The sequence below is a fragment of the Camelina sativa genome, chromosome 4, assembly GCF_000633955.1.
Source record: "Camelina sativa cultivar DH55 chromosome 4, Cs, whole genome shotgun sequence".
Lineage (NCBI taxonomy): Eukaryota > Viridiplantae > Streptophyta > Magnoliopsida > Brassicales > Brassicaceae > Camelina > Camelina sativa.
The window spans coordinates 7,616,497-7,642,785 of record NC_025688.1 but is presented as its reverse complement, the minus strand read 5'-3'; the positions used below and the strand labels follow the sequence as shown (position 1 = coordinate 7,642,785).

At 40.2% G+C, this 26,289-nt stretch overlaps 1 protein-coding gene and 1 pseudogene across 2 annotated transcripts in view; one reads left to right on the top strand and one right to left on the bottom strand.

Annotated features, from left to right (window-relative positions):
• The window catches only part of LOC104780058 (protein ALTERED XYLOGLUCAN 4-like), a 2,548-nt gene extending 1,954 nt beyond the window's left edge, over window positions 1–594 (top strand). Inside the window, exon 4 of one of the 2 annotated variants that reach the window (XM_010504515.2) lies at window positions 312–594. In XM_010504515.2, coding sequence (XP_010502817.1) covers window positions 312–517 — 206 coding nt within the window. In that variant the 3' untranslated portion in view covers window positions 518–594. The remainder of the gene's footprint in view (window positions 1–311) is intronic. The other variant, XM_010504514.2, reaches the window with a different exon arrangement.
• LOC104780056 lies at window positions 15,858–18,176 on the bottom strand (annotated as a pseudogene).

Sequence of the window (26,289 nt, the reverse complement as noted above, 5' to 3'; positions counted from 1 at the left end):
ACCGATATTTATACACAGAGGAGATGAGACACTTGGTTGCATTTACTGTAACTTACCAAACATGACTCAGATTAGCCCGGAAGAAGGGTTTAAGCTTGTATACTCAGCTGTCCTTAAGCACATCGACGAGTGTGAGAAGTGTAAGGATGATTTGGTGACAATACTGAGGACTATTTCACCAGCCCATTTCGAGAATGGGACTTGGGATACCGGAGGAGCTTGCAGCAGGAGGAGTCCTTTCGGAGAAAACCAAATTGACGTGCAGAGCAATGAGATGAAGATCAGGAAATCTCAAATTGAACAGCTTGAAGGTATAACAAAACGAGACAACAAAGCCAAGAAGTTTTCGGTTTTGGATGTGACGAGGGTTATGCTGATGAGACCCGATGGGCATCCGAATGGTTACTGGGGAAATAAATGGATGAAAGGTTATAATGATTGTGTCCATTGGTGTTTGCCTGGTCCAATCGATGCGTGGAGCGAGTTTCTGATGGCGATCATTAGACAGTTAAGATGATGATTTGTGAATATATAAACATTCTTTTACCTTTATTCTCAATAAGCATAATACTAATATGATTTTTATCAAAGATACATAGAGAGAGATACACAATATTCAAAATTACACAAAACTTTCATTTACCTCATATGGTTGCTCCCAGTCTTCAGACAGACTGGTTCCATGTATTCACCGAGTACTTCGTACAGAAACATATAAAAATGGCTTCGAGCAAACAACAACATGTAACACAAATGAAGAATTCCCAATCAATAACATAAATCTGGTCGATCTTAACTCTACACTGCAGAATATTTAAGGATTTGGGTAGCGAGAAGTATGCCGCAAACTGCATTAACATAAACAACAACCTAACATATGGAGAAGTTATTGCAGAACAATTCAAAACAAACCTAGTAGCTAATGTACGCTGCTTCTACTCCTTTTCCATCAACACCTAGATCATCAAGATCAAATCTATTACAAAAATATTTGCTAGGAAGAGAGAGATTTAGAAAGACAGAAACCTAGGAAGAGAGATTTGTGGGGAAAGAAGAAGACGAAGGGGGAATGGGCAAAATTTTCAAAGTACTGTAATTCCTTTTTACTTGGGCAAAATACCCGGTTCAGAATATTCTAACTGAACCCGATTCAAAACACTCATTTAGTATCCAAGTTTAACGATTTGGTATGATTTTAATATTTTAGAATTTTGAAAGTTTTTAGTAAGTTTTAAGAGATTTGATTGGTTTTAGAGTTTTTCTATTTTTTTTTTTAAATGAAATGTGATTCTATGAGATTTGACTATTATACTTTGGGTGATTTTAAAATATTTTACAACACAATACCAAAAGAAAATCAGATCAATAGTTGGAATTATATCCTCAGTTCATGATGGTGATGTTTTTTTTTTGCGTCCAATAATAATCTGATCAAACTCTCCATGAGCTCAAGGGAGAGAGAGAGCCTCAACCAGAAAAGTTAAAGTACAACCGAAAAAGGCTAACGAACTCATAGTTCCTAACGTGAACCGTTGTCATCTACCAGAGGTTATGCTTCATGTTGCTCTGTTTCACCTTTCGCTGCTGAACCTCCTCGGCAATGGCCGCCTCCACCGTAAAAAAAAACAGTCACAATTGCAGCAATTGTCTTCACAGTCACAATTGCTCATCGGCTGGGGAGCTGCTTTGCTGGAGAAGATTGGATTCAAGTAGTTTAGTGTGGTGATGATTACTTATACCCAGCCAAACCAATAGAATTCATTATCTTTTTACTCTGCCTCTGGTGATGCTGCGGCAAACCCAGAAAACTCGACGGCTCAGGCTGAGACCAATGGAGAAGGTGGCTGGTGATTGGGGGCGGGGGGTTGGCTTCAAGATCTTCGGTCTTTCTTTTTCTCTGAAATTTTTTAAAATTCCATCTACATAGGTATGATTTTGATTGTCATACTTTTCAACTTAAAAACAAAAGAAAGTCTCCTAAAATCATTCAAAGTAGCAAGTTTTAAAAAAGTTGTAATATATTGAAGTATGAATTACTAGACTAGTACATAAATCGTGGTTTATTACTAGATTAGGTCAGTTTTTTTCTTCTTACTAAAGTAGTACTAATTAGTTGGTAAAAGTCACTTAACCATTTGGTTATCTGTTTAATTGCGGGTATGCCATTTTGATTAAAAAAATCAGATTCTATCAAAAAAATTGAAATCGTGAAACCCTTATGTAATCGTGAAACCCTAGGGAGAGTTTAATTGTGTTCTATTGTGTGGTGTCGACTTGGCGAAGCGATTGCGGAGGCGATATCGCCGGGGATTCGGAGGGAGATCTCGGTGGGTGGTTAAATACATAATAGATTTCACTACAAATTTGGGTTGGGTTTCGTTGGGAGATTATCTTGAAGGGGAAATCAGCCGCGTTGTGACGAAATTGAGTAAGGGGCGAGTATATATGATTAACGCAGTTTGTTAAATCTTGTTGAAATATCTAATGGAGGGTGTGGTTCGGTTAGATTCGGTGAGAAGAAACCGGTGAGCGGCGGGGCGCTAACGAAGAAGGTTGAGTCGAAAGAATCTGGGTTAGTGATGAAAAAATCCAAAGGTAAGTGTGTGATTTGAGAGAGATGTATAATTTTGAAATTGGGTGTTTGGGATTGGGTTTGATAAAGGAGTTAAGGAGGGATATGGGAGGGTATACGAGGAAACGGTTAGGAGATGTTTTGTATTGTTGTTTCGTGGTGTATTTAGCGTTGGATGTAGAGTGTTGTGATAGAGTTGTAGTGAGTGCTGTGATAGAGTTTTAGTGAGTGTTGTGATAGAGTTTGATAGATAGTTGTGAAAGATGTGTGTGAGTGTTGTGATAGAGTTTTCGTGAGTGTTGTGATAGAGTTTTAGTGAGGGTTGTGATAGAGTTTTAGTGAGTGTTGGGATAGAGTTTTCGTGAGTGTTGTGTGATAGATAGTTTAGTGAGTGTTGTGATAGAGTATGATAGATGGTTGTGAAAGAGTTGTGTGAGGGTTTTGATAGAGTTTTCGTGAGTGTTGTGATAGAGTTTTAGTGAGTGTTGTGATAGAGTTTGAGAGTGTGGTGTTTAGAGTGTAGAAAAACCTAGAATTAAGAAGATTTGTAGTTTCCGCAAATCAGGAAATAGAATCTAATATAGTATTGTGTTGCCTTTTGCAGTTAAAGGATCAAGTGCAGAGAAGAGGTACCCTCCAAGGTTGTATACTGAAGGGAAATAGCCTTTGCAGAGACGGAGCATGCATAATAATTGCACATTAAGCAGTTTTGGATTTATGAATGGGTGCATTGGGGAACATGTGTACACGAAAATCAAAGAGAAATCGCAAGTAGGAGTTATCTTAGAACTTGTGGATAGTGACTATGTATGGTGGGAAAAGTTGGTGCACCACGTATTAACTCGACAGCTGGCAATAGAGAGGAGCTATGAGATTTGGGCATTGATTGAAGGGAGTCCTATCAGGTTTTCTCTTTATGAGTATGAAGACATAACAGGCCTGAAGTGTGATATGATAGATAATGAGGATAAAGTGGATGTTGATCACACTCAATTATGGGCTGAGTTAAAGGTTGATGTAGGGGTTGGTCCAAACTGGTTTGAGTTGGATGAAGCGATGAAGAATCATCGGACCTCGCTTCCTCAAATTAGAAAGAGGATTGGACTGTTGTTTGTCCTTCATGTTGGTATATTGGGACTATCTCGGTCCAGCAGGATTCCATTAGAGTATGCGAAATGAGTGCTGGATATTGAGGCGTTTGAGAAATTTCCTTGGGGTCGTGTTGGATTTAAGGAGTTGATTCAGTCAATTAAAGTTGTGTCCTTTGAGAACGACACATATGCTATACATGGATGTGTACATGTTCTAATGGTATGGGCATTGGAAAGTTTGGTTAACTTTGGGAAAAAATAAGGTAGGAAACGGATCATTGATGATGATGATGTCGAAGTTGTTGTGCCGCTTCTTTCCTGGGGTGGAAGCCGACCAAGGATTTCAGTTGAAGCAACCTTAGCTGCAGAGAAGAAGTTAAAGAAAAAGGTAGGGTAAATATCCAGAATAAACTTAGTAAACCTGTGAAATTTTATATGTTGACAAACCCTATTGATGTTTCTATTTTTATTTGTGTGTCTTTGACGTGTAGGTTGACGTTAAGCATTTGGTTTTCAGACGTGAAGAGGCTATATATCCAATGTGGCCAGGGTAAAATGCAATATTTGGAGAAGGAGTTGGTGGAAATAAGTTGTTGGATAATCTGCTACATGATTTTTTCCTCGGATGTGTAGATGAAAAATAGTGGCCTGATGATGGAGAGGAGGGTGTCTTCGAGGACCCAGCTCCTCTAAAGAAGTTTAAGCCGTCTTCCTGCTCCTCCGCGCACAAGAGAGTAAAAGGTCCGGTGAAGCTTAAAGATTTAAATGATGAAGGTGTCGATGATGTTGAGCTGGAGGGCAGGGATAAAGGGGCACTAGAAAGAGTACTAAAGGTTTTGAGTACTCTTGATTGGAAAATGGATGAAATGAATGAAAACTTGGGAGGGAAGTTGAAAAGTATTGGTGAACAAGTGAAAGAGATAGAAAAAAAGGTTTCAGTCCTTGAGAATGATGTGGTCGAGTTGAAGAAAGGAAATTCTGGATTACCTGATAAGGCAGCTTTGGAAGAGAATAGAGTTGGAGAAGAAGTTCTTGCTGCCCACGATGAAGAATCAAAAACAGGGGAGGCTGGTAGTTCTGCCGAGAAAGATGAGGTATGATGGGTTTTAAATAAAATATTTTTTAAAAATTACAATGTGAAATGTTTTACAAAGAGCAGTGGTTTGTCTGTGCAGACAATAGAATAGTTGGTGGGCATTGAAACGTTTTGAAGCTTTAGTTTCTTTCTTAGCCCTGTATAATCTTCTTTTCCATTTTCCGATTCTCCTTTTTAACGTTTAATTGGTTGTGTACTCACACAAGACTTGAATTGTTGATTTAAAATTAGTATTTTAGTTTCTTAATAAATTTATGCATCCATGTTATGTGTTTCTATTAATGTCTCCCGTTTTAGTCATGGGCAATAAAGATGAAGCAAACATCGCAGGAAGATTTTCCATTTTCATGTGCGGTGAGAAACCCTACTAAGAAAACCAGGTTGCAAGCGAAGAATGCTAAAAATGTAAGAAAGGAAGGCCTTACATGGAAGGAGAAGCTCTTCGACACCTATTACAAAGCAACCTGTTGTTGTTTCCCTTCGAGATACAAGTCAGGAATTTACAACACCCAAGAAACAATGTGTAACACCATTGGCTTTAGGTGGGACTATATGTGACCAACAAAAAGCTGGAGAGGTTGGTTGTACACAGGAAAAGCAACCCGCATCGCCAGATTCAGATTCAGGTTTTTCAGACCCTATTGAAAATGCGGCTAGGAAAAATATTGAATTGGCGCTAGACAAGTTGTATTTGTTGTGTAAGTATGATGGAGAGAGTAGTCTACATAAAAGGGATAGAACCCTTGCAGCAACACAGCTTGACTCATACATTGGGAGTTCAGTGGTTAGGCACATTCTTAAGGGGAAGGTACTTTCACCAGGGCATTATGATCCTTTCGAGAAAGTGTCTGCAGGTAAGGTTGACAAGTTAATGGGGTTCATAGACAATGAACTGTTAGTCTCCCAAATTTCATGATGTCAATTTATTGTATACTTTGTAATTATTGTGTGAATAATTGTTTAATTTTGTGTTGCAGGGAAAATGGTCTCGACACCTGCGACTCATCAGCTAATTTTTACTTAAGGATAATGACACCAAAGGAGTTGTGGCCTAAGAAAGATCCGACTTACGATTGGTTGCAGGATGCGGTTCGTTTATGACACATTTATAGTTTATATGAATGAACATTATAGAAACAATCAGATACTAATGTTTTATTTCGAACCTTGCAGCACTTGTGTCCAGTGATGCATATGCTTAGGAAAACATCTATGCAGGCGGTGTCCCCCTTCTTAACCGATAGGATTGCCTTCTTGGATCCATGGTTTGTCAATCAATGGATGCAAGACTACAAGCAGTTTGACAGTCAGAAGAATTGGTTGTTCACTGATATTTATTTCAAAGTATACAATGGTCTCTACCCTAATTACAGAGTCACGAAGATGAGGTGGGTTGATGATGTTGATGTTCTGTACTTTGCACACAACATCAACAATGACCATTGGGTATCTGTAGAAGTGGACTTAGTGGGCAGAAGAGTTAAAGTTTATGACAGTATATGCAGCTTGTACACAGAGGATGAGGTTATGAAGTCTTGCAAGCCATATATGCGTATGGCTCCAGCGTTGATGCATACTGTCTCCACTCCTGAGAACAAAAAAAAGATGAGTGCAAGGGCTTTCACGTTTTATAGGTCTAAAACGTGTCCCCAAAACTTTCAGCAAGGGGATTGTGGAATTTTTGCAGTTAAATACATCGAGTGTTTAGCTATTGACATTTCATACGAAGGTTTATCTGATGCTGCAATGCCCGCCATCCGACTAAAACTTGCTGCTGAGATATTTGATGAGGTTCCAGACACTGATTTCTTCATCCAAATGACTGACCCAAATCCTCGTGGTTCCGATAATGGTGGCGTTGAGTTTGTGTCACAGCGAGCAGCCTTCATATAATCAGCGAGTTTCTCGATTGGAACTCTTTTATTTTATGTACTCTAAGTTGCTAACCAATATCTTTTGAACTTCGACTGTGATGTCCAAGATTCATTTTATATACATTACAACGTTGCATGTTCTTAGATACAAAGTATAGAACATGCAATTTTGTTATGATCTTGGGGTCGTATTTTGTAAACATGGGGTATGTATTTTGGGACACATATGGCGGTGTAAAAGTTGAAAGTTGCATGTAATGAATGGTTAGTCTACATCAATAATGTTGTTGGTTATTTTGTATATACAAAACAACTATAAAGTCTATGGAAGGATTGTCCTAGTAATCGACATTCATATTACACAATCATATTACACAATCATATTACATATTCCTTACCCTAATTAAAACATGGATAATACCCACCTAATACAACTTACAATATTACACACACCTAATACAACTTACAATATTACACAATCGGAAAAAACCATAAACGAACTGGCTAATACATCCCGACATTAGCAAAACGATACAATAATATGAAACATAGTAGATTTTACCTTGCAACACATACCTTTCAACACATTTCTCAAAACTTACAAGCGTAGGTGAATGCGAAACAATGTTCACATTTGTCAAGTCCGCCGTGATGCTCTAACTAACACAGAGGAGCAATTTCGAAATGATAATACCCGTCGAAAATACAATATCCAAAAAGACCCATTTCCCTGATTTGTGTCTCAACTTGATCAGCATTCATGATAGCGTCGTGTATGTGTGGGACCTTTCTGAAAAAAGCTTTCGACAAAAGTATACCGTCTTCCAAAGCTCCACAGCAGATGAGCATGATAGCAAATGCGAAGTGTGCATATATGCTATCAGTTGCGGATTCACCAAGCGTATCCAACACCGCTTGTGAAGGACTAACTTGAGTCAATATCCTGAGAGATTCAACGTATTTTGCTGTGGGATGTCCTATCTCAAAACATTTCATCAAGAAGGGCCTATAGGAGGAAGAAACATTAGCAAGTTGCCCATTGAATATAAATTCATCCAAATCTACCTCACACAAGACTTCGTTGGAGTATACAAGCTCTCTGTACTCCAGTCCCACAGCGATAAATGGACCAAGGTGCCTAAACCTTTGCTTCCCCACACGACGGATTATATCAGTGACCACGGGCGTTGGAATGTAAGCCATGTTGAGTTTCTCTTTGTGTTAGGGTTAAGCGTGTTAGGCCAACACATTTATATGCATCTTTTATAATGACATTTGGAAAAAATCATATTTTTACTCTATAATGGACGTAAAGTAATTTTACAATTCACGGTTGGGAAGAATCATTAATGTGGGTTAAATGTTCCATTTAACACACACCTAACTTGGTGATGTGATAGAGGTTTAAAGTGAGAGTTTTAAAGGAAAGAGGTCACATAATAGAAGGGTGTTGTTCCAGAGTTAAATTTTGGCCACAACCAAGTCATTTACCACAGTTTCAAAAAACAAACAGATATTGTCACTTAATATATTAAACATTGCATGTTTGACGATTGTGGCCGACATGTCCACAGTTTCCACAACAATGGGATTTCCTGGGTCTTTTGCATATCCATGGCAATCTCGACTGGGCCTTTAGCTCTACTCAGCCTCGGTCTTCTATATTGAGTCCTCACATGTGGTTTTTTAACTTTCTTCTCAATGACATTGTCTGGTAATGGGCAGGTTTCATCCTTCGGCATAACTGATTTAGCATAACCATGTCTTAGATAATCTGTTCAAAAGTAGGGATGGCACATAGAAATTCTTGAAATATTTGCGGTCTCCAAGGCAGCAATTGCGTGGATACACGGTAGTTTGTCAACATCAAACACACGGAAAGAACACTTCTTTTGTAATAGGTTGACCACATTCATGGATGCCCCACTTCTAACTTCATATTGGTTTGGATCAATCTCTTGGACAGTTAGCAAACTTGCTCGAGCAACTCTGGCCTGTAAAGCAGAGGGCACTACATATTTAGTAGATGTAAAACGTGAAGAAGCTCATCTGCTTGACAAATAAACATATGTTATCTTACCTGGAGAAGCGTCTCAACTTGAGTAGTCAGAACAGTTGTCATAAGAGCAGCCTGTTTCCGTCTCGCAGCAAACCATCTAGTCAACATCATCCGTATCTCCTCTAGCAGACTAACTATGGGATACTGTCTAGCTGCTTTTAAGACATTGTTGAGAGACTCCGCTATGTTGGTGGTGGTAAAATTATACCTATCACCTGGAAAATGGACCCGACTCCACTTACTTACATCAGCCCGCACCAAATAGGCGTGTAGGTCTGGGTTCACCTGTTGCAGTTGCTGAAACAATTCATTGAACTCTTGGAGCCTATATGCAGTTGCAGCCTTCTTCACCAAACCAAACGTCTCAGAGCCTTTAAATCTAACCAGAATATTTTTGTGTAGATGGTAAGTACAAATCCCACGACTAGCAAGAGGATAAACTTTTCCTATTGCTTTCCCGATGGACTTATGTCTATCCGATATAATGGCAAGCCCTTCATCATCTTCAATAACACGACTGAGTTGTCTAAAAAACCATTCCCATGACTCATCATTTTCAGTATCGACCACAGCAAAAGCTAGAGGGAATATGTTATAGTTCCCATCTTGTGTCGTCGCCAATAGCAACGTTCCTAGATATTTGCCTTTCAAAAAGGTACCATCAACCACTATGAATTTCCTCATGAATGGAAATCCATCTATGCTAGCCCCAAATGCTATGAAAACGGATTTGAATCTATCTTCCCCATCCACTTCTAACCTAGTCAGAGTTCCGGGATTTGCTCTTCTAATCATATATAAGTACGAAGGTAGTTCTGAATATCCACTTTCATAACTACCCCTAACTAATTCACGAGCACACTTGAGAATACGATGACCTTTCCAATACCCATCTACAACAAATTAGGAATAAGAAAATGTATAAGATCAAACATGAACTTAATGCCATATAACAATCAAGTGTAATGTTCCATACACTTACCTTTATTCCATACCGTAGATTAAGACCAGCTGCAACATGGTTTGGCACAACACCAGACCCTAAACCCCCAACGAATTCCTTGTAGTGTTCTGCCAAAATATCTGGTGTTGCTTTTCTTGCACGCCTATTCCGTTCGGTCACGGAACAACTGTGTTGCCTTTCATAAATCCAAATATGGAAAATTGGAGAATCACCAATCGTTGAAGCTCTCACCCTCCACCGACAGCCACAAACCCAACATTTCACAACATACAAAGTAGGCCTTGATTGAGGCACATAGAAGTCAAACTTTTGGACGACACTTAATATCTTCAATCTAACACACAAAGCTTTTCTTGACTCATATGTTTCCCCAACTGCTATATCAATTTCATGATATCTAATTCCTCAAACAGACTGCAAAAACTACAATTACTTTTAGGAAACGAAAAACATGTTTTTGCTTTTGTTGTTTCCATAATTGCCTCTTCGTCATCCTTAATTTGCTCAACTTCATTATCATTAAGCACACTATACTCTTCATCCCCTGAACGTGCTCCATCTGGGTCATCAAAACAATCAAACCTCAATTCGTTGTCTTCATCGTTTTCTTCCCCTTCTTCCTCGTCTTCTCCCACTTGTCTTTTCCCTGCCACCTTCACTTCATAGTAATCGTGACTGGTAGCCCTCTCCAATTTATCGTATTTCCGGCTTTAGAGATCTCCTCCTCCTCCCTTGAATGGACGATTTCAACACAAAGCCGACTCACTCCTTCTGTTTGACTTTGTCGGATGAGTCCTTGAAACTGTCTCCCATTACAAACAAACACTGGCGGGGTGTCCTCTGGTAATGAAAACGACGAAGTCTTCGTTCCTAATTTGTATGATAACTTCACCTCACAAACTCTTCTATCTAACCCGAAATCCTCATACACCATTTCAACAAACTCCTCATAACCAATTCGTCTTGTCAGTCCTATCACTCTAAAACCTCTTCTTGCATCCACCCTAAACACCCAACGGTTGCTTGAAAATATCCACTTCCCACATAACAAAGGGATCTCCACCATTTTTCGAGCAAATTTCTTAAAGTAATGGAATGGATGGGTTCGGGATGTGTTCGGCTAAGGAACACATCTTCAGGGCAAAATTGTCTTTTCATTTAGTAGGGAACTCCCTTTTAACCTACAAAAAATTGTTACAATTCAATATCTCTACCACCACACCAAACACAAAGTCTATGGTTCTTATGCTAATTTAGTCAGCAGTAACTCTATCATAACATCCTTTATAAACTCTATTATCAGCTTTAACTCAATCAACACCACTAACTCTACTATCACTTCTTATTAGTCTGCCACATAACTCAATTCCATATTATTACTCTACCATCACTTCGTGTAAGTCTTTCATCAATCTCTATTTCACGCATAACTCTAACAATCTTTTTATAACTTACTCTACCACCACTAATTATAAATCTACGGCTTTGACTTAATCTACTAAATAACTCTATTGAATTTACTAAGTCTACCATAACTATTTATATCTCTGTCGCATAACTCTACTACAAATGTAACTCTATCGCTTAACTATATCTCTCCCGCCATTATACTTCAATCTACCGAATAAATCTAAGTAAACCGATTAAACTATTATATAACTCTACCCATTTTAACTAAATCTACCGTCACTTCTACAGTAGACTTATGGTTTGGCGAGATCTTTTTCCTCCAAAAACAGCTCTCTTTTAACACTCTCAACGATGGCATGTAACGTAATTTCCTTTTTCCGAACACATTCCGCCAAGGGCTGTTCTGGCATTTATAAGCAAACCTACCTACCCCCATTCTAGTAATAAACAACGATTTAGTTTAGTAAACCTCCCTATATTGAATAACAAGAGATTTCAAGTAAGTTTTAAAAATTATTGATTGAATAACAAGAGATTCTGAATTATTTTAAAGGATTTTACATAAATTTTAAGTTGAATAATATAGGATTTCATAAGATTTTAAAAATCTTCAATTGAATAACAAAGGATTTTAAGAAAACTCTAAAATCCTTTAGAATGTCAAATTCAATACCCCCTCTTAGTTGATTTTTGAATATGTTAAATAGGTTGAGTAGTTCTATTTTCGATATTTCTTGTCAATTCTGATATTTTGGGTAGTTTGGGTCTTTTTTTTTTTTTACAGAAATTTTTCAATAATTTGAATACTTTTATGAACTTTTGGATAGTTCCTTTTTCGGGTAATTTTGGACCTTTGATTACAAGGTAATTAGTTTTATTTTCATATATATATATATATATATATATATATATATCAATAATCATATGTTCATTTAGTTTTGAATATGAAGAGGATCTGTAAAAGTATTATAAGCAATAAAATTTAATGCAAATTTTTTTAATAGATAGTATAAGTTTAGAGATCTGAACTCGAATCTAGATTTTAAAATTTTTTGACAATTTTTAGAGGTTGAAATTTTGGTCATCCGAAGAAGCCAGAACGATTTTTAGTTTCGTGGTATTTCGTGGATTTTTGAGTATTTTAAAGAGTTTGATTAGTTTTCTTTTCAATATTTTTTTGTCAATTCAGATACTTTTAGGTAATTTGGGTCTTTTTATTTTGCATAAATTTTTCGAATAATTCAAATACTTTTGTGAAGTTTTGGATAGTTTTTTCAGGTAATTTTGGACTTTGATTACAAGGTAAATAAGTTTTTATTTTCATATATATCAATATTCATATGTCCATTTAGTTTTGAATATGAGGAGGATCTATAAAAGTAATATAAGCAATAACATTTACATGCAATTTTTTTTAATAGATATAAGTTTATAGCTCTGAAATATTTTTAGTAACTTTTTTACATGTTCATATTATTTAAAAACATTTTTTCATAACATTTGTCCAAAAGTAGATCTTATTATATAAAAGTTGGTTTTCAAAATTAGTCATCAACAAGATCGTGAGACTTGTCAATTATATTGATAAGATATTGTCATGTGTCAATTTTTAATTTTCTAAATATTTTTAAATAAAAAATAGAAAAGCTCTAAACCTATCGTAAAAAGTAGAATTTATATATTAAAAAATGTTTGTATTTTAAAAAAGGGAAAAATGATTGTCAGCTACTTGAAGTATATGCCAATACATGACCACACACACAAACAATATAAAAGTCCTGTTAACTATGTGAACTATTGTCATCACATAATGACATCTATAAACAAACAGAGGTCATATGTACAACAACACAAACATTCAATTCCGGTGTTTAGTTGGCCGGGGGAGAGAGAGATTTCGTTATTATGTTTATGATATATATAATCTCTCGTGCAATTAAATTATTGCGCTGGCGTTGTTAGTAGCCCTGGGATTTTAAACCAAACCGAAATAACCGAACCGAACCGAACCGATATTTTTGGTGTTCGGTTCGGTTTCAGTTATGGCGGCTGAACCGATTGGTACAATTTTTTTTTGAAAAAACCGAAATATTTCTGTTAACCGATTTTTTTTTTTTTTTTAATTTTTTTAGGAAAAAAACTAATAAAACCGAAATTTACCCTAAATAACCAAAATAACCGAAACCGAAAAAACCAAAATATTTGAAATAAAACAGAAAAACCCGAAATTATCTCTAAATAACCGAAAAATCCAATTTTTTCATGTTTTTAATCAAATTTCGGTTAATTTCGGTTTTAAAATTTTAAAACCGAATTAACCGAGAAACCGAAATAACCGAATCGAAATATATTTCGGTTCAATTCGGTAAAATTTTCAAAACTCAAAAAAACCGAAAAACTGAAATAACCGAACCAAATTCACCGAAATAACTGAAGTCCTAGACATAGTTGTTAGGGTTGAGGGATATGACACTTTGCTTCATCCGTATCACAGGCTTGGAGAGATCTCTCGTGTAAAATTTTGGTGGACCTTCCTCCTATCATTTGGTCTCTCCATGTTGTACTTGTACGTGAAATGATAATTTGAATCATTTATATCTGCCCATGCTTATTGGGCCTTCCCAAGCATGGTACTTTTTCCCCCTAAGCCCTGCAAAATCCTGGATCGAACAAATCCGATCCCTAACTCATTATTCTAGAATTAGAATTAATAAGAGCGTTTTAAAAAATACCTTTTTTTAATCATAACAACCGAAACCTAATAAATTGAGTAACAATATCATGAACCTAAATATTTAAATTAAAATCATATAACCATAATTTAACAAGTATCGCGAAGGTTATGACTACATAGGCTACGAGCAGGCCTCAAGTAAAATTAAGGCCCAATTTTGTTCACCAAACAAGAGTATTAAAAAAAAAACACTCTAGCAGACGCTCTTCTCGACACATGACATCGATGGACGATAGTGATGCACAAACTCAAATCCGCCCGCAAATTGTTTTTTCTTTTAATATTTTTTTTTGTGTTTAGAATTTTTGATTTGATCTTATGTGCTAAAGGGGAGAGATTTCGTTATTATTTTTATGATATATTATCCCTTGTGCAATCAAATTATTGCAGTGGCGTTGTTAGGGGTGAGGGATATGACACTTGGCTTCTCCAAAGCTCCTCTTTGCTGTTTTTTTAAAACTTGTGATACAATGCAACTCCGTTTTTTTTTTTTTAATTTACTTTTGTTTTTGTTTAGATGTTAAAAGTAAAACTCGGTTACTATATAGCAGCTAAACTCGGTTAATATATTACAAGTTACAAGATACTCGAACAGCTGAACTAAAAGGCTGTTCTTTTCTGAGAATCATGTCCTTAGTACAATAACATGGATCTTCTTCTTAAGTTGTGTCGGCTTTGAAGAGTTTGCTCGTGAAAGATCAGAGATTATTTCTTTGTTAATGGCGTTTGTTTTGCAAGCATTTCTTTTTTTTCCCTAACGTACGTGATCGCGCGTATTCTTACTTTAACCCGATTTCTACAAGCAAATGTCCAGTCAAGTAAGGTAAAAATATTTTAGATATCCCAACTTTGAGAAATATTTTTTTTGTTGAATTACTAAGAAGTTCCGGGCCTAGGTTCCTCTCTCAAATACCGTCCTTCGACCAACGACTTCTAAACTTTGCGAGAAAGTTTATCAATTGAGCTATCAACGTTTGGTAAAAAAAAAAAATTAATAACTAAAGTCCGACGAGTTCATGTGGTGGTGACGTTCCGTTCAGAAGTTCGTAATTTCAATCTTATACAATGGTCCATCTGGTAGATACTTATAAATGCTAATAGCCTAATACTATATGGTTATATATAAGTGAAGATGCGTTATACAAAAACTATGATGAAAAGATGTTACAAGTGATAATAAATAAGAGTTACGATAATTTGGATTATTTAAATTTTCCTATGCTCATGGATCGGACCTTCTCAAACTAAATCCGACCGCGCTATGTCTTCAAGGAGGAAGCTATGCAGTTAACTACGAAGACTTTATCACTTTTGCTTTCCATAATTAAACCATAATTTTTTTTTTTTTGTAACGCTTGGAAATACACCATGGATAAAGCACCCGGATCAAAATCCAAATGGCCAAGTTGTCGAACACGCAATATTGTTCTGATGTAATTATATGAATCTGTTTGAATAGTATATACTACTAAAATTTATCACCTAATGTACAAATCTTTTGAATACTACTTTAAACTGACCAACACATGCAGTTATTGCGTACATCGGTACATATATACATGTTGTGCCTATGCAAGAAAAAAAAAATGTTCGCCTACGGCATCAAATTCTATATAAAAATTTAGGAGGTCATATTTATAAATATTTACTAACCACCGATAAATCAAGAGAGTCTTAGTCCATGATTCAAACAATTAGATACTAAGTTTTCAGATTTATATACAAAGCAATATGTAATGTAATACAGTAATAGTATTCGTGTATACAGGTCCGGCCCATAGAGCAATCAACTGAAGCAATTGATTAGGACATCAAAAAATTTAGGGACATTTTTTAAAAATATTTATAAAACTTTTATATATGCCTAAAGGCTTTTACAAATATGTAGGCTTTAATATAAGTGAAAATCATAGTTTTTGAGGTTAATTGTTAGTTTTGGTTTTGATTTTGATTTTTTTTTTTCCTTTTGAGTTTAGTTGTTTGCTTTATTAAACTATAAGATAAATTCTTTCATCAAATCTAATGCGTTAGCTTTGGTTTGTGTTAATAAAATTCAAAACATTAACATAAAGTCTTATTTACAATTGGTTATATTTTTTTGGTAATATATAAAAGCCCATGCTTTAAGTTTTGCGTAGGGCACTTGTAATTAACGGACCGGCACTGTATGTATATATATGTACAAATTACCCAAAAGTGCAACTACGAGTATGTAAATTCCTCTTCGGTTCTAATTTATTTTTAATTTAAATTGGGTCATTGTAGCCGTTTACTAGAAGAGGGGTTTTCTCTTTTTCCGAAAGTAACAACAACCGATCCTTCTCTTCGTTTGCTTTGCCCACATTACAGCGTAAAACCCCAACGTTATCAAAATTCCTCCGATCAAACTGCAAAATGAAGCAAGAAATCGAAAAATGGTTTTGTTTGTAAATTTGTCGATGAATATTGAAGACTATTGATTCACATACCATCCGAGATAGAGAGAATCGTTGAGAAAAACCGCGCTCATAACCACTGCTATTAAGATTGACAATGGCTTAAATATCGCCAAGTACAACGGTCCTTTGTGACGTACTGTCCACGAATGAATCACATAGTATACTGAAGTAATTATAGCCTGAAATAATTTATAAAAGATTATATTAAGATCACAACGAAAGAATTTTGGTAAATTTTTTTTTTTTTTTTAATATATAACCTACCATAGTTACAATTGTTATCAAAGTAATATTGAAATGAATGATCCAAACGCTTGAATTGTTCTTTTCAACTACTAATCCAATTGCCGTGGTCACGATTGAAACACATACAGTGTAGAGGAAGGAGACTGTCAATGCAGCTGGATATTTACTCATTATTTGTGCCTGTCCAACATCATTATGTAGAATTAATTATTGGAAGAAAACTGCAACTATATCTAATTCCAGCTTTTATTGAAATAGAACAATCTAAGAGAATTTGATTTAATATTATTAAAGTCTCCAACCATGTAAACCAAGGTTCATATGTACTTGTAAGTTGTTCTCCACTTAAACATCAGGTTTTGAGATTATTAAATAAGAGTCAAGAAAAAGTGGTACCTGGAGAATGAAAGAAACTGAAACGAAGATGTCTCTTATGGTTAGAAGAGCACCACCGATGAGCCAATCAGATTTTGAAGATGACAACGATGGATAAAACTGACGGAAGTTTAGATACGGCAGAGAAGATGCGACAAAGACACGTGGACCATGGTAAAGAACCACCACAAGTGCGCCTATTAGTGACAATATAGTCCCCATCACTTTCGCTAAACTGCTCCTTTCTTTGAATGATACTTTTTCCATCCTTTTATTTTTAAAAAATTGTGTTACATTAATCCAAAAGAAAAAGAAAGCCATGTGAAAGAATCAAAGGAAGTTGAATATGGTGCTGTTTTTGAAAAATAATGGAGTTTATGCTAATTGTGCATAAAACTTATTTTAATGCTATTTTAGAATATTTCTGTTAGTAAAAAGTTTTGGTTAGGAAAATATATTATTGAATATGGTGAAGTAAAACCTAATATGATCCAAGTTTTTTTTTGATAGTTACTACATATCGACACGTAAACATTTTATAGACTATAGTAAAGAAATGTAACTATAGTCTGTGACTCCGTTCTAAATCTAATATAAAATATGCAAATATTAGGAAAAAGTTAATAAAATCAAACCTGAAGATAATGGCAAGGATAAAGGTAAGAGCAGGAGTGATATTGCTAATGGCGGAGGCTAAGGTTGGGTTGCTGTATTTGATGCCTATGTATCCTGTGATCACATACATAGATCTGTTTTTTACATGCCACAAATCATAAATTATATTGCCCCCAAAAAATCGAATATTAGCAACACTTGAAGGAAAATAATTCCATAATTTTAAAATTTGAAAAAAAGATAGTGTTATTTGAATATTACCCTAGTAATCCAAGAAGTCCTATTTTACAAAGTATTGAGAAACTTAGTGGAGGAAGTGATCTTAATCTGTTTTAAAAAAAAAAAAAAACAGAAACAAACAACTTCAATGAAGTCAATAGAAAAAAAATTGGGTGTGAAACGGTTTTAAAGAATAAAGTTATTAGAAACCTGTTGGAGAAGATAAAAGAAGGCAGAAGAAGGAGAGAAGCTAGAAGATAAGAATAGCCGAGGAAAGCATAAAGGTTAAGTCCCTTTGAAGTTGCTACTTTGAACAGAGTACTTATTCCGACCACGCCAGTTTCGACTGCCATCATTGCCGTCAAGAACACGGCCTCTCTCTGCCAGAGACTTACTGTTTCTGCCATTATTGGAAATTATAGAAAGTTTGGTGTGGTTTGTGAGTCTTCAATTTGTTATCCCTCTTGTTGCTTTCTTGATGTTACAAATAATTATATAACGAAGTGATGTTGGGTTTAATAATTATTATACGTTTCTTGGACCACTAGAGACTATTTGCAATATGCAAATTCATATCATATATTTGAGACTTGTCTCAAAGTTGACAAAAAACAATTACAGAAAAGGAGCCAAACTTAAGTAAAATATGTTAACTCGTTTAATCTAATAACTTATTTTTGAATGTTGGAGTACACGGAAAAAAATAATCTAAAAGATACATAGTATTTGTTTTTCCAACTACTAGGTTCATAGAGACTTAAAACCATTTTATAAATATGGTATTTGTTGGTGTTGGGTTTCGCTGGTTAGAGGCCTAATGGAAAAGCCCACTAAAAACTAAACGTCAACCCAGCAAATTGGTTCATGTCAGGCCCAGGAAGAAAGCTCGAGCCGAAGGGCGAAGTCAAACTGAAGATGAGGTCGGGAGGTCGAGGTTAAGATCGCGAGCGAGATTACAGGAGGAGTCGGGTTCATGGTTGAGTTTAAATATTCGTCTTTTGTAAAGAAAAAGAAGGTAATTAAAATGAGCACACAAAAAGAAATCAATAAAAAGTCCAGTTCGCTTGTTCTTCATTGTTCATGTCGATTTATACCGAAAGTCTGCCCTGATCTTATTCCTTAATCAAATCTTTCTAGTTGTTGTATTTGGTATCCAACAATATGGCGCCGCCTGTGGGGACTTAGGTCTTTCTATTCTCAAAAATCGATTATTCTGAAGAAATCTAGGCGAAATGGATCCATGCGCAGCAAACACAACCATCCCGGAAACTGTGTCACCAGTAGCACACCATGGATTCATCCCCAACAATGCCCCTTCTCAGGGTGCAAAAATACCAGCCCAGTCTGATCATGACATCTCGAATCCAATCAGACCTGTGACGGGTTCCTCAGGGGCGCGGATCTCACCCGTCATGGATCCGTCCCATCCCGAGATCCCGATAGCTCAATCCCAGGAGGCTCTGTCAGGATTATTCCCACGGTCCCTATGACCCTAATGGGAAACAAAAACTAGTCCCGGGTGTGGACTCGTTCTGAGAATAACAGATCGAACCGACCCGTGAAGCACCTAACGTCGTTGTCCTCCTCAGGGATTCCCGGCCGAAACGATCTTTCTGAGATACGAGGAATGCTTGCCGTCTTGATCGACAAGACTCAAAGCCATGACGCGACAAATCGGGCCCTCATGAGCAGGATCGAACGACACGAGCAAGAACTCGCGTCTCACGCAAATCTCGACCTCAATCGGGGCGCCACGTACCCTTCGGGGATAGTTTCAACTGATCCCATGGAAAGAGCGCTGCTTCGGACACGTCTTGACTTCGAGGCGGTCCACGTCACTCCACCCGGGATCAGAACGCTACCCATATTCATGCCCTCGGAAAACAACGGAGCTCCGAGCTCGTCAGCCCTAAAGGGCAACACGAGCTCACGACCTGACGAGCACCCCTTGATCGGATACGTCGGATCAGCCGAGCATATCATCGGTACCCCCGGTGCTCCTGAGAACTCCTCGACAAGAATGAATCCGGCGGAGTGGCTCGTCTTTTCCCTGGACTAGAAGCCAAAGATCTGATTCGGTCACCTTAGCTTGGAAGAAGATCGAATACTTGAACGACGAGGTCGCCCTAGCGGCCCTCCGGCATGGCCTATGGTATAGTTCAAAATTCCGAGAAGAGCTCACTGTCCGACAGCCACCGTCGCTCGACGACGCGCTCTACAGGTCAATTAACTTTGGCAGAGCCGAAGAGGAGCGAGCCGCTATGGCCGAGCTCCATAAGTCGGCAAAGGCATCATTCAACCCTTCCAAAAAGACTTTCAGGAAAGAACTATTCGAGTTTGGTCCTCACGTCTTCATGGTTGATTCCGAGAGCGCAGAACTGTGGGGCGCATCCTCGCGCGAAAGCACGAAACAGGAGAGTTCGGCGAAATCGACCTCAAAAAAGAGGGAGGGAAGGCAAGGGAAGCCAATGTGAAAACCAAGGAAACCGTCGCGAAACGCGAAAGAGTCGATGAGGTAGAGGGGTCTTCACCCCCTCCAACCCCGAAGAAACGTATTGACCTAGTTTTCAAAGGGCTCACCCTTTTTCGCACCTCTCCCATGTCGGTCTTTACCCCACCTCCGGCTCCTCGGAAGCTCGCAAGTTTCCTCCCAAACATCTCCTGATGTTTCGTAGACCCTGCCCCGATCCATAGGGTCAACTACATCACGGGAGGATATTCTTTATGCCGCAACTCAGTTAACTCGATCAAAGCGTATCAACGCAGGGTCGAGAGTTATCACCGAGAGAGGAAACCCCGCTCTGATCCAGATTACGAGATCACCTTCTGGGAAAGCGAGACCGCTGACCTGGATAAACCACACGACTACGCTCTAATCGTGAGATTAGATGTCGGAGGATGCGAGCTTTCTCGAATAATAATTGATACGGGGAGCTTAGTCGATCTCTTGTTTTACGACGCTTTTAAAAGAATGGGCTACCCCGACTCCGAACTAAAAGGGGCCAAAACCCCACTCACCGGGTTCGCCGGTGATACAACCTTGGCCAAGGGCACCGTTCAGCTCATAGTAGAAGCCAGGGGGGTACAGCGTCTGGTCGACTTTGTGGTCGTCGATCGTCCTATGCCCTTCAATGCCATCCTCGGCAAACCATGGTTGTACGAGATGAAAGCGGTTCCATCAACGTACCACTAGTGCGTTAAGTTCCCATCTCGGGGCGGGATCACAACCATCTATGGTAGTCAACGCACCTCAAGACAGTGTTATAGAGGCGGCTACGACTTAATGAAGAATTCCGCTAAATAGCAATTAATGATCGCTGACAAACTCGAAGCTCGTCAGCTCGCTAGCCGCAAAGACCCCATTGCGCGCGGACCCATAATGACCAAGGTCGACCAAGTTCCAATTGTGGAAGGACATCTGGAGCGATGTTTTGGGATCGGGACCGACCTGAACGCCAATACCAGAAACGACCTGATCCAATTCTTGGGTCAGAACTGCAATACATTCACTTGGTCCCCGTCGAACATGAACGGAATCGACATTAGCGTTACGTCTCATCAGCTTAACATTGACCCAACCTACAAACCGATAAAACAAAAGCGTCGCAAGCTCGGTTCCGAAAGGGCGAAAGCAGTGAATGACGAGGTGGACCGGCTGCTGAAAATAGGATCTATCCGCGAAGTCCAGTACGCCGAATGGTTGGCCAACCCTGTAGTGGTCAAAAAGAAATATGGGAAATGGCGGATCCTCTTCCCCATATCGACCGATTGGTCGAAGCAACCGTCGGTCACGAGATTTTGTCCTTCATGGACACTTTCTCGGAGTATAATCAGATTCAGATGGACCCCGCCGATCAAGAAAAAACAGCTTTCATTATCGATCGAGGCACTTACTGCTACAAAGTAATACCTTTCGGACTTAAAAATGCTGGAGCAACCTACCAGAGGCTAGTCAACAAGATGTTCGCCAAACACCTTGGAAAAACCATGGAGGTTTATATCGACGACATGCTCGTCAAGTCAATGCGCGAGCAAGATCACGTCTACCAGCTCAAAGAATGTTTCAAAATACTGAACCAGTACGGGGTGAAACTCAACCCGACCAAATGCACGTTCGGCGTCGCATCCGGCAAATTCCTAGGATATCTGGTCATGGAACGCGGAATCGAAGCGAATCCAAAATAGATAGCAACCTTGCCCGATTCATCGTGTGATCTACGGATCGTTGCCTCCCATTTTATCAGTTGTTGAAAGGTAACCGAAAATTTGAGTGGGATGACAAGTGTGAGGAAGCATTCCAAGAATTGAAAAAGTATCTCACGGAGCCTCCCGTCCTTTCGAAGCCAGCGGATGGGAAACACCTCTTCCTCTACATTACCAAGCTATCCAGATTATTATTCATAGTCCAAGCCAATCCGGCAGACTAGCCAAATAGGCTATAGAACTTAGCGAGTACAATATCGAGTACCGACCAAGGACTTGCGCCAAAGCACAAGTCCTCGCTGATTTCGTAATCGAACTCGCAGCGGCCAAAAAGGACACCGAGAACCACTCTAAGGGGTTATTGTTATACGCTGATGGAGCATCATCTAGGTAGGGATGCGGGATCGGAATTCGACTCGTATCCCCGACCAACGAAATCATGAAACAGTCCTTCAGGCTCGGGTTCGCGATCTCAAATAACGAAGCCGAGTACGAAGCCTTGATAGCCGAACTCCGGCAAGCATTAGGTGTAGGAGCTAAGGAGCTCACCGCTTTCAGCGACTCACAACTCGTCACCAGCTAGTACCACGGAAACTATGACACGAACTGTGAAAGGATGGATGCTTACCTCCGAGTAGTCCGGTCACTGGCAGAGCAGTTTGCGTCGTTCGAACTCACCAAAATTCCCCAGGGAGAGAACTCAGCCGCTGATGCCCTCGCCGCGCTGGCTTCCACCTCCGATCCCTCAGTCAAATGAGTCAAACCCGTCGAAGGCATAAATGAGCCTAGTATCTCCATCCCTGTCAAAGCCCAAAGCGTCCACCAGGTCGAGGCCGCCACCGGCCTCGATGGGGAGGAACCCGAGTGGACGCCCGACCAGGATGACGAGCTCCTGGATGATTGTATCTCCGGAAACGAGCACGAAATAGAATTGGAAACAGATTGGCAGGTCCTAATTCGCGATTATATCGAAAACGGAACTACACCCAAAGATTGATGGCAAGCGCGGAAGCTCAAGGCATAAAGCGCGAGGTTCTGCATTATCGGCGAAGAGCTGTACAAGCGATGCATCTCCGGACCTTACCTTAAATGCGTATACGGGAATGAAACCCGAATCATCATGAAAGAGGCTCATGAGGGTCCCTGCGGAAATCATTCTAGAGGATGCTCGCTGGCCCTCACAATAAAACGGCAGGAATATTTCTGGCCAACCATGCTCGCGGACTACAACGAACACGCCAAAAAATGCGACCCTTGCCAACGTCATGCACCCATGATTAACCAGCCCGCTGAGATGATGAGCTCGGTCTCCGCTCCTTACCCTTCATGTGATGGTCAATGGATGCCATTGGACCTCTCGAGCAGTCGGGAAAACGACGTGTGACTAACCTGTTGGTTGTAACCCATTACTTTACTAAATGGATCGAGGCCGAGTCCTACCAGTCTATTAAGGGGGAACACGTGAAGGATTTCCTTTGGAAAAACGTGTTATGCCGGCACGGAATCCCCTACGAAATCGTAACCGATAACGGTACGAACCTGGTGTCCTCCGCGGTTCAAAAGTTTTGTAACCCCACATACTTCCCGGTATCCCCAAGGAAATGGACAGGCCGAGGCCGCCAATAAACTGATCTTGCACAGTCTCAAGCGCCGTTTGACCTTTGCAAAGTCCTGTTGGGATGCTCAGCTCCCCGGGGTCCTTTGGGCCACCCGGACAACGCCACGTGGTAGCACGGGTGAAACCGCTTTCTCCCTATCCTACAGGATCGAAGCTGTAATACCGGCAGAAATCTCCGTGGGCAGTATCCGCCCAGTTGTTTCCCCCGAGAACGAGGAGGCGAACAACGAAGCACTACGTGATAACCTCACCATCATTAAAGAGAAAAGAGAGCGAGCCTACGTGCGAGTTCAAAACTACCAAATCGCCATAGCCCGCTTCTACAACTCAAAGATCCGGCCTCAAAGTTTTGTCGTCGGAGATCAAGTGCTCCGTAAAGTGTTCGATCACAGAAAGGAGAAGAACGCTAGGATAATGGGGATCAAGTGGGAAGGACCCTTCCGTATCACCGAAGTCGTTCGCAATGGCGTATATCGCCTCGAGGACGAGAGCAGCAGAAAAGCCGAGCTCTAGCCTTGGAACGTCATGAATCTCAAGACGTACTTCTAGTAAGTATTGATAATAACTGAACTACGATTTGGCTTGATCCCTTTACGGGGTACGTAGGCAGCTCGATCCCTCGAGCGCAGCCACCTCTCCAATATAACTCTCTCCATGTTTATAACCACTCCACCCAAATAGAATGCAAGCTTTTCGCCGCGACCAGATTCGCTCATAAGCATTACATTACTTCAATGTCCAATAACTCTTGCCAATCACAAGATTAAGTAAGACAGTTCAAAACCAAAACAGACAAACAACAAGAACGCCCTTGGGCATCACATGCGAGTTTCAAATAACCTCGCTACCCAACTTAGGTCACTTCGAATCCCCCGAACACCTCTTCGATAGTAACGGATCTAACGGAACTTCACTAAAACAAACAGCGCCCAGCTGTTCCACAACCTCACGCGGAAATAAAGACTATCCCGCTACCCAACTCGAAAAACCTCAGAATTCAACAAACGTCTCCATGCTCGAGCGACGCGCTCGATTGTGAGCTTTTCAAAGCTGACACAACGGATCCCCGGTAAAGGTTCCCCGGAACCTACCACTCGCACGTCCGCCTGCGATAGCCCGCGATAAACTCATGTTGATCAGGCGAACGAAGAAAATAAAAAGTGATGATAAAACTTACGCATTCTAAGTAAACATGAAAGACAAAATTAAACAAAAAAAAAGGGATCCACTGCGGGCAAACAAATCAGAGTTTAAAGATAAAACGAAACAAAGTTATTGAGAACAGCAATCAGACGTCTTCCCCCCCCCGTTCCAACCTCCGGATCCACTGCGGCGCTTGCATTTCTCCCATGCTCGTTCAGACCAAGCGGGACCCCCTTTCTAGCATCGAGCTTGAAATCTGTGGAAGATCAAGCTTGCTCACCGATAAGTCCAAAACCACCAAGGAATCGGACCTAACCGCAAAGACCGCCCGCTGAGTTTCGATGACCTGCAATTCCTCCGCGATCGACGTCCTCCCCTCGTCGATCTATTTGATCATGAGAAGGTTGGACTCGATCTCTGCAAGGTCGCTCTCAACCGCGGTCTGCTCTTTCTTCCTTTGCCATTTGCTCTTCACCGAGTCCAAAACTGCCCGATAGTCTTGGGACATCATTTCCTTGGCATCACGAACCGCCTAACGGGTTGCCTCCGCGTGCCACTGATCAGCCCGTGCCACCTTTTCCTTCAGCCATCAGTTCTCTTTTAGCAGGAGGTCCCGGTCTCTTGTCGCTTTGGCTTGAGCATCCCTGGCGGAGGAGAGGTCGGCTTCAGCGGTGAGCAGCTTGTCTCGAACGCTCCTCAAGGAAATTATCTCACTCTCCAGGGACGCGACCTTGTTGTTTGCAGCTACCTCCCTTTCTTGCCAGCGTTGAGTGCCGTCGTAAGCTCGTGAACCACCCTCGTCGTATTCTCTAGCTCAGCAGCCTGCGGGGTGTCCTTCAGCCTCCGCTCATAGAGCGCCACCAGCTTGTTGTCAGCGGCCACAGACTGCAAGCAAACCAAAAGAAAACAAAAAAAATAAACATGGTACTTGTGTCAAAAGGAAAGATGGATAAAAGAAAGCAGAACTAGGCCTGAACAGCGGTTCCTCAATTTAGCTTACTTTTGCGTGAGCCGCCATCGCTTCGATGTAAGCCTCCCTCTCGGTGAGGTCCTTCACCAGCAGGACTTGACAGTTGGCGGTCTTCAAGTGCCGGAAGAGGGTGGCCATCCCAAGATGGTCTTCCACCACGGGGGAATCTCGAGAGTGGGCAAACCTCCAATGGAAAGGGCGGCTGGATGATGAGCCGTTCCCGGAGGCAACTGGATCTCCAGCGGGGGCTTCGGGGTTACCTCCTGTGGGGTGACTTCCTCGGCTTTCACGGCTCCTCACCTCAGGGACCCGGGGGTTGTCTGTGCGAGCCCTTTTCGACAGCAGGGACGGCTCACCATGAGTTGACTGCAAGCTGACAAGCATTATCTCCTTGGTCGGCACAGAAGGACCAGCCAGGGTCGCGGGGGTTTGATTGACGTCCTCACTACCTACCCGAGATGGGGTAGGCTGAACGGCGCGAAGGGCAGAGGCTAACGCTGCAACGACATCACCGGCGTGGACCCTCCGAGATGGCTGCGACTGCTCTCTAAGCTCGCGAAGTGACGGCTTCCTGACCATGGCGCGTTGGGGGTGGAAGTCGAAGACAAACTCAAAATATCTGATCACGTAAAAAAACAAGGGGGGGGGGGGGTTAAGCTATT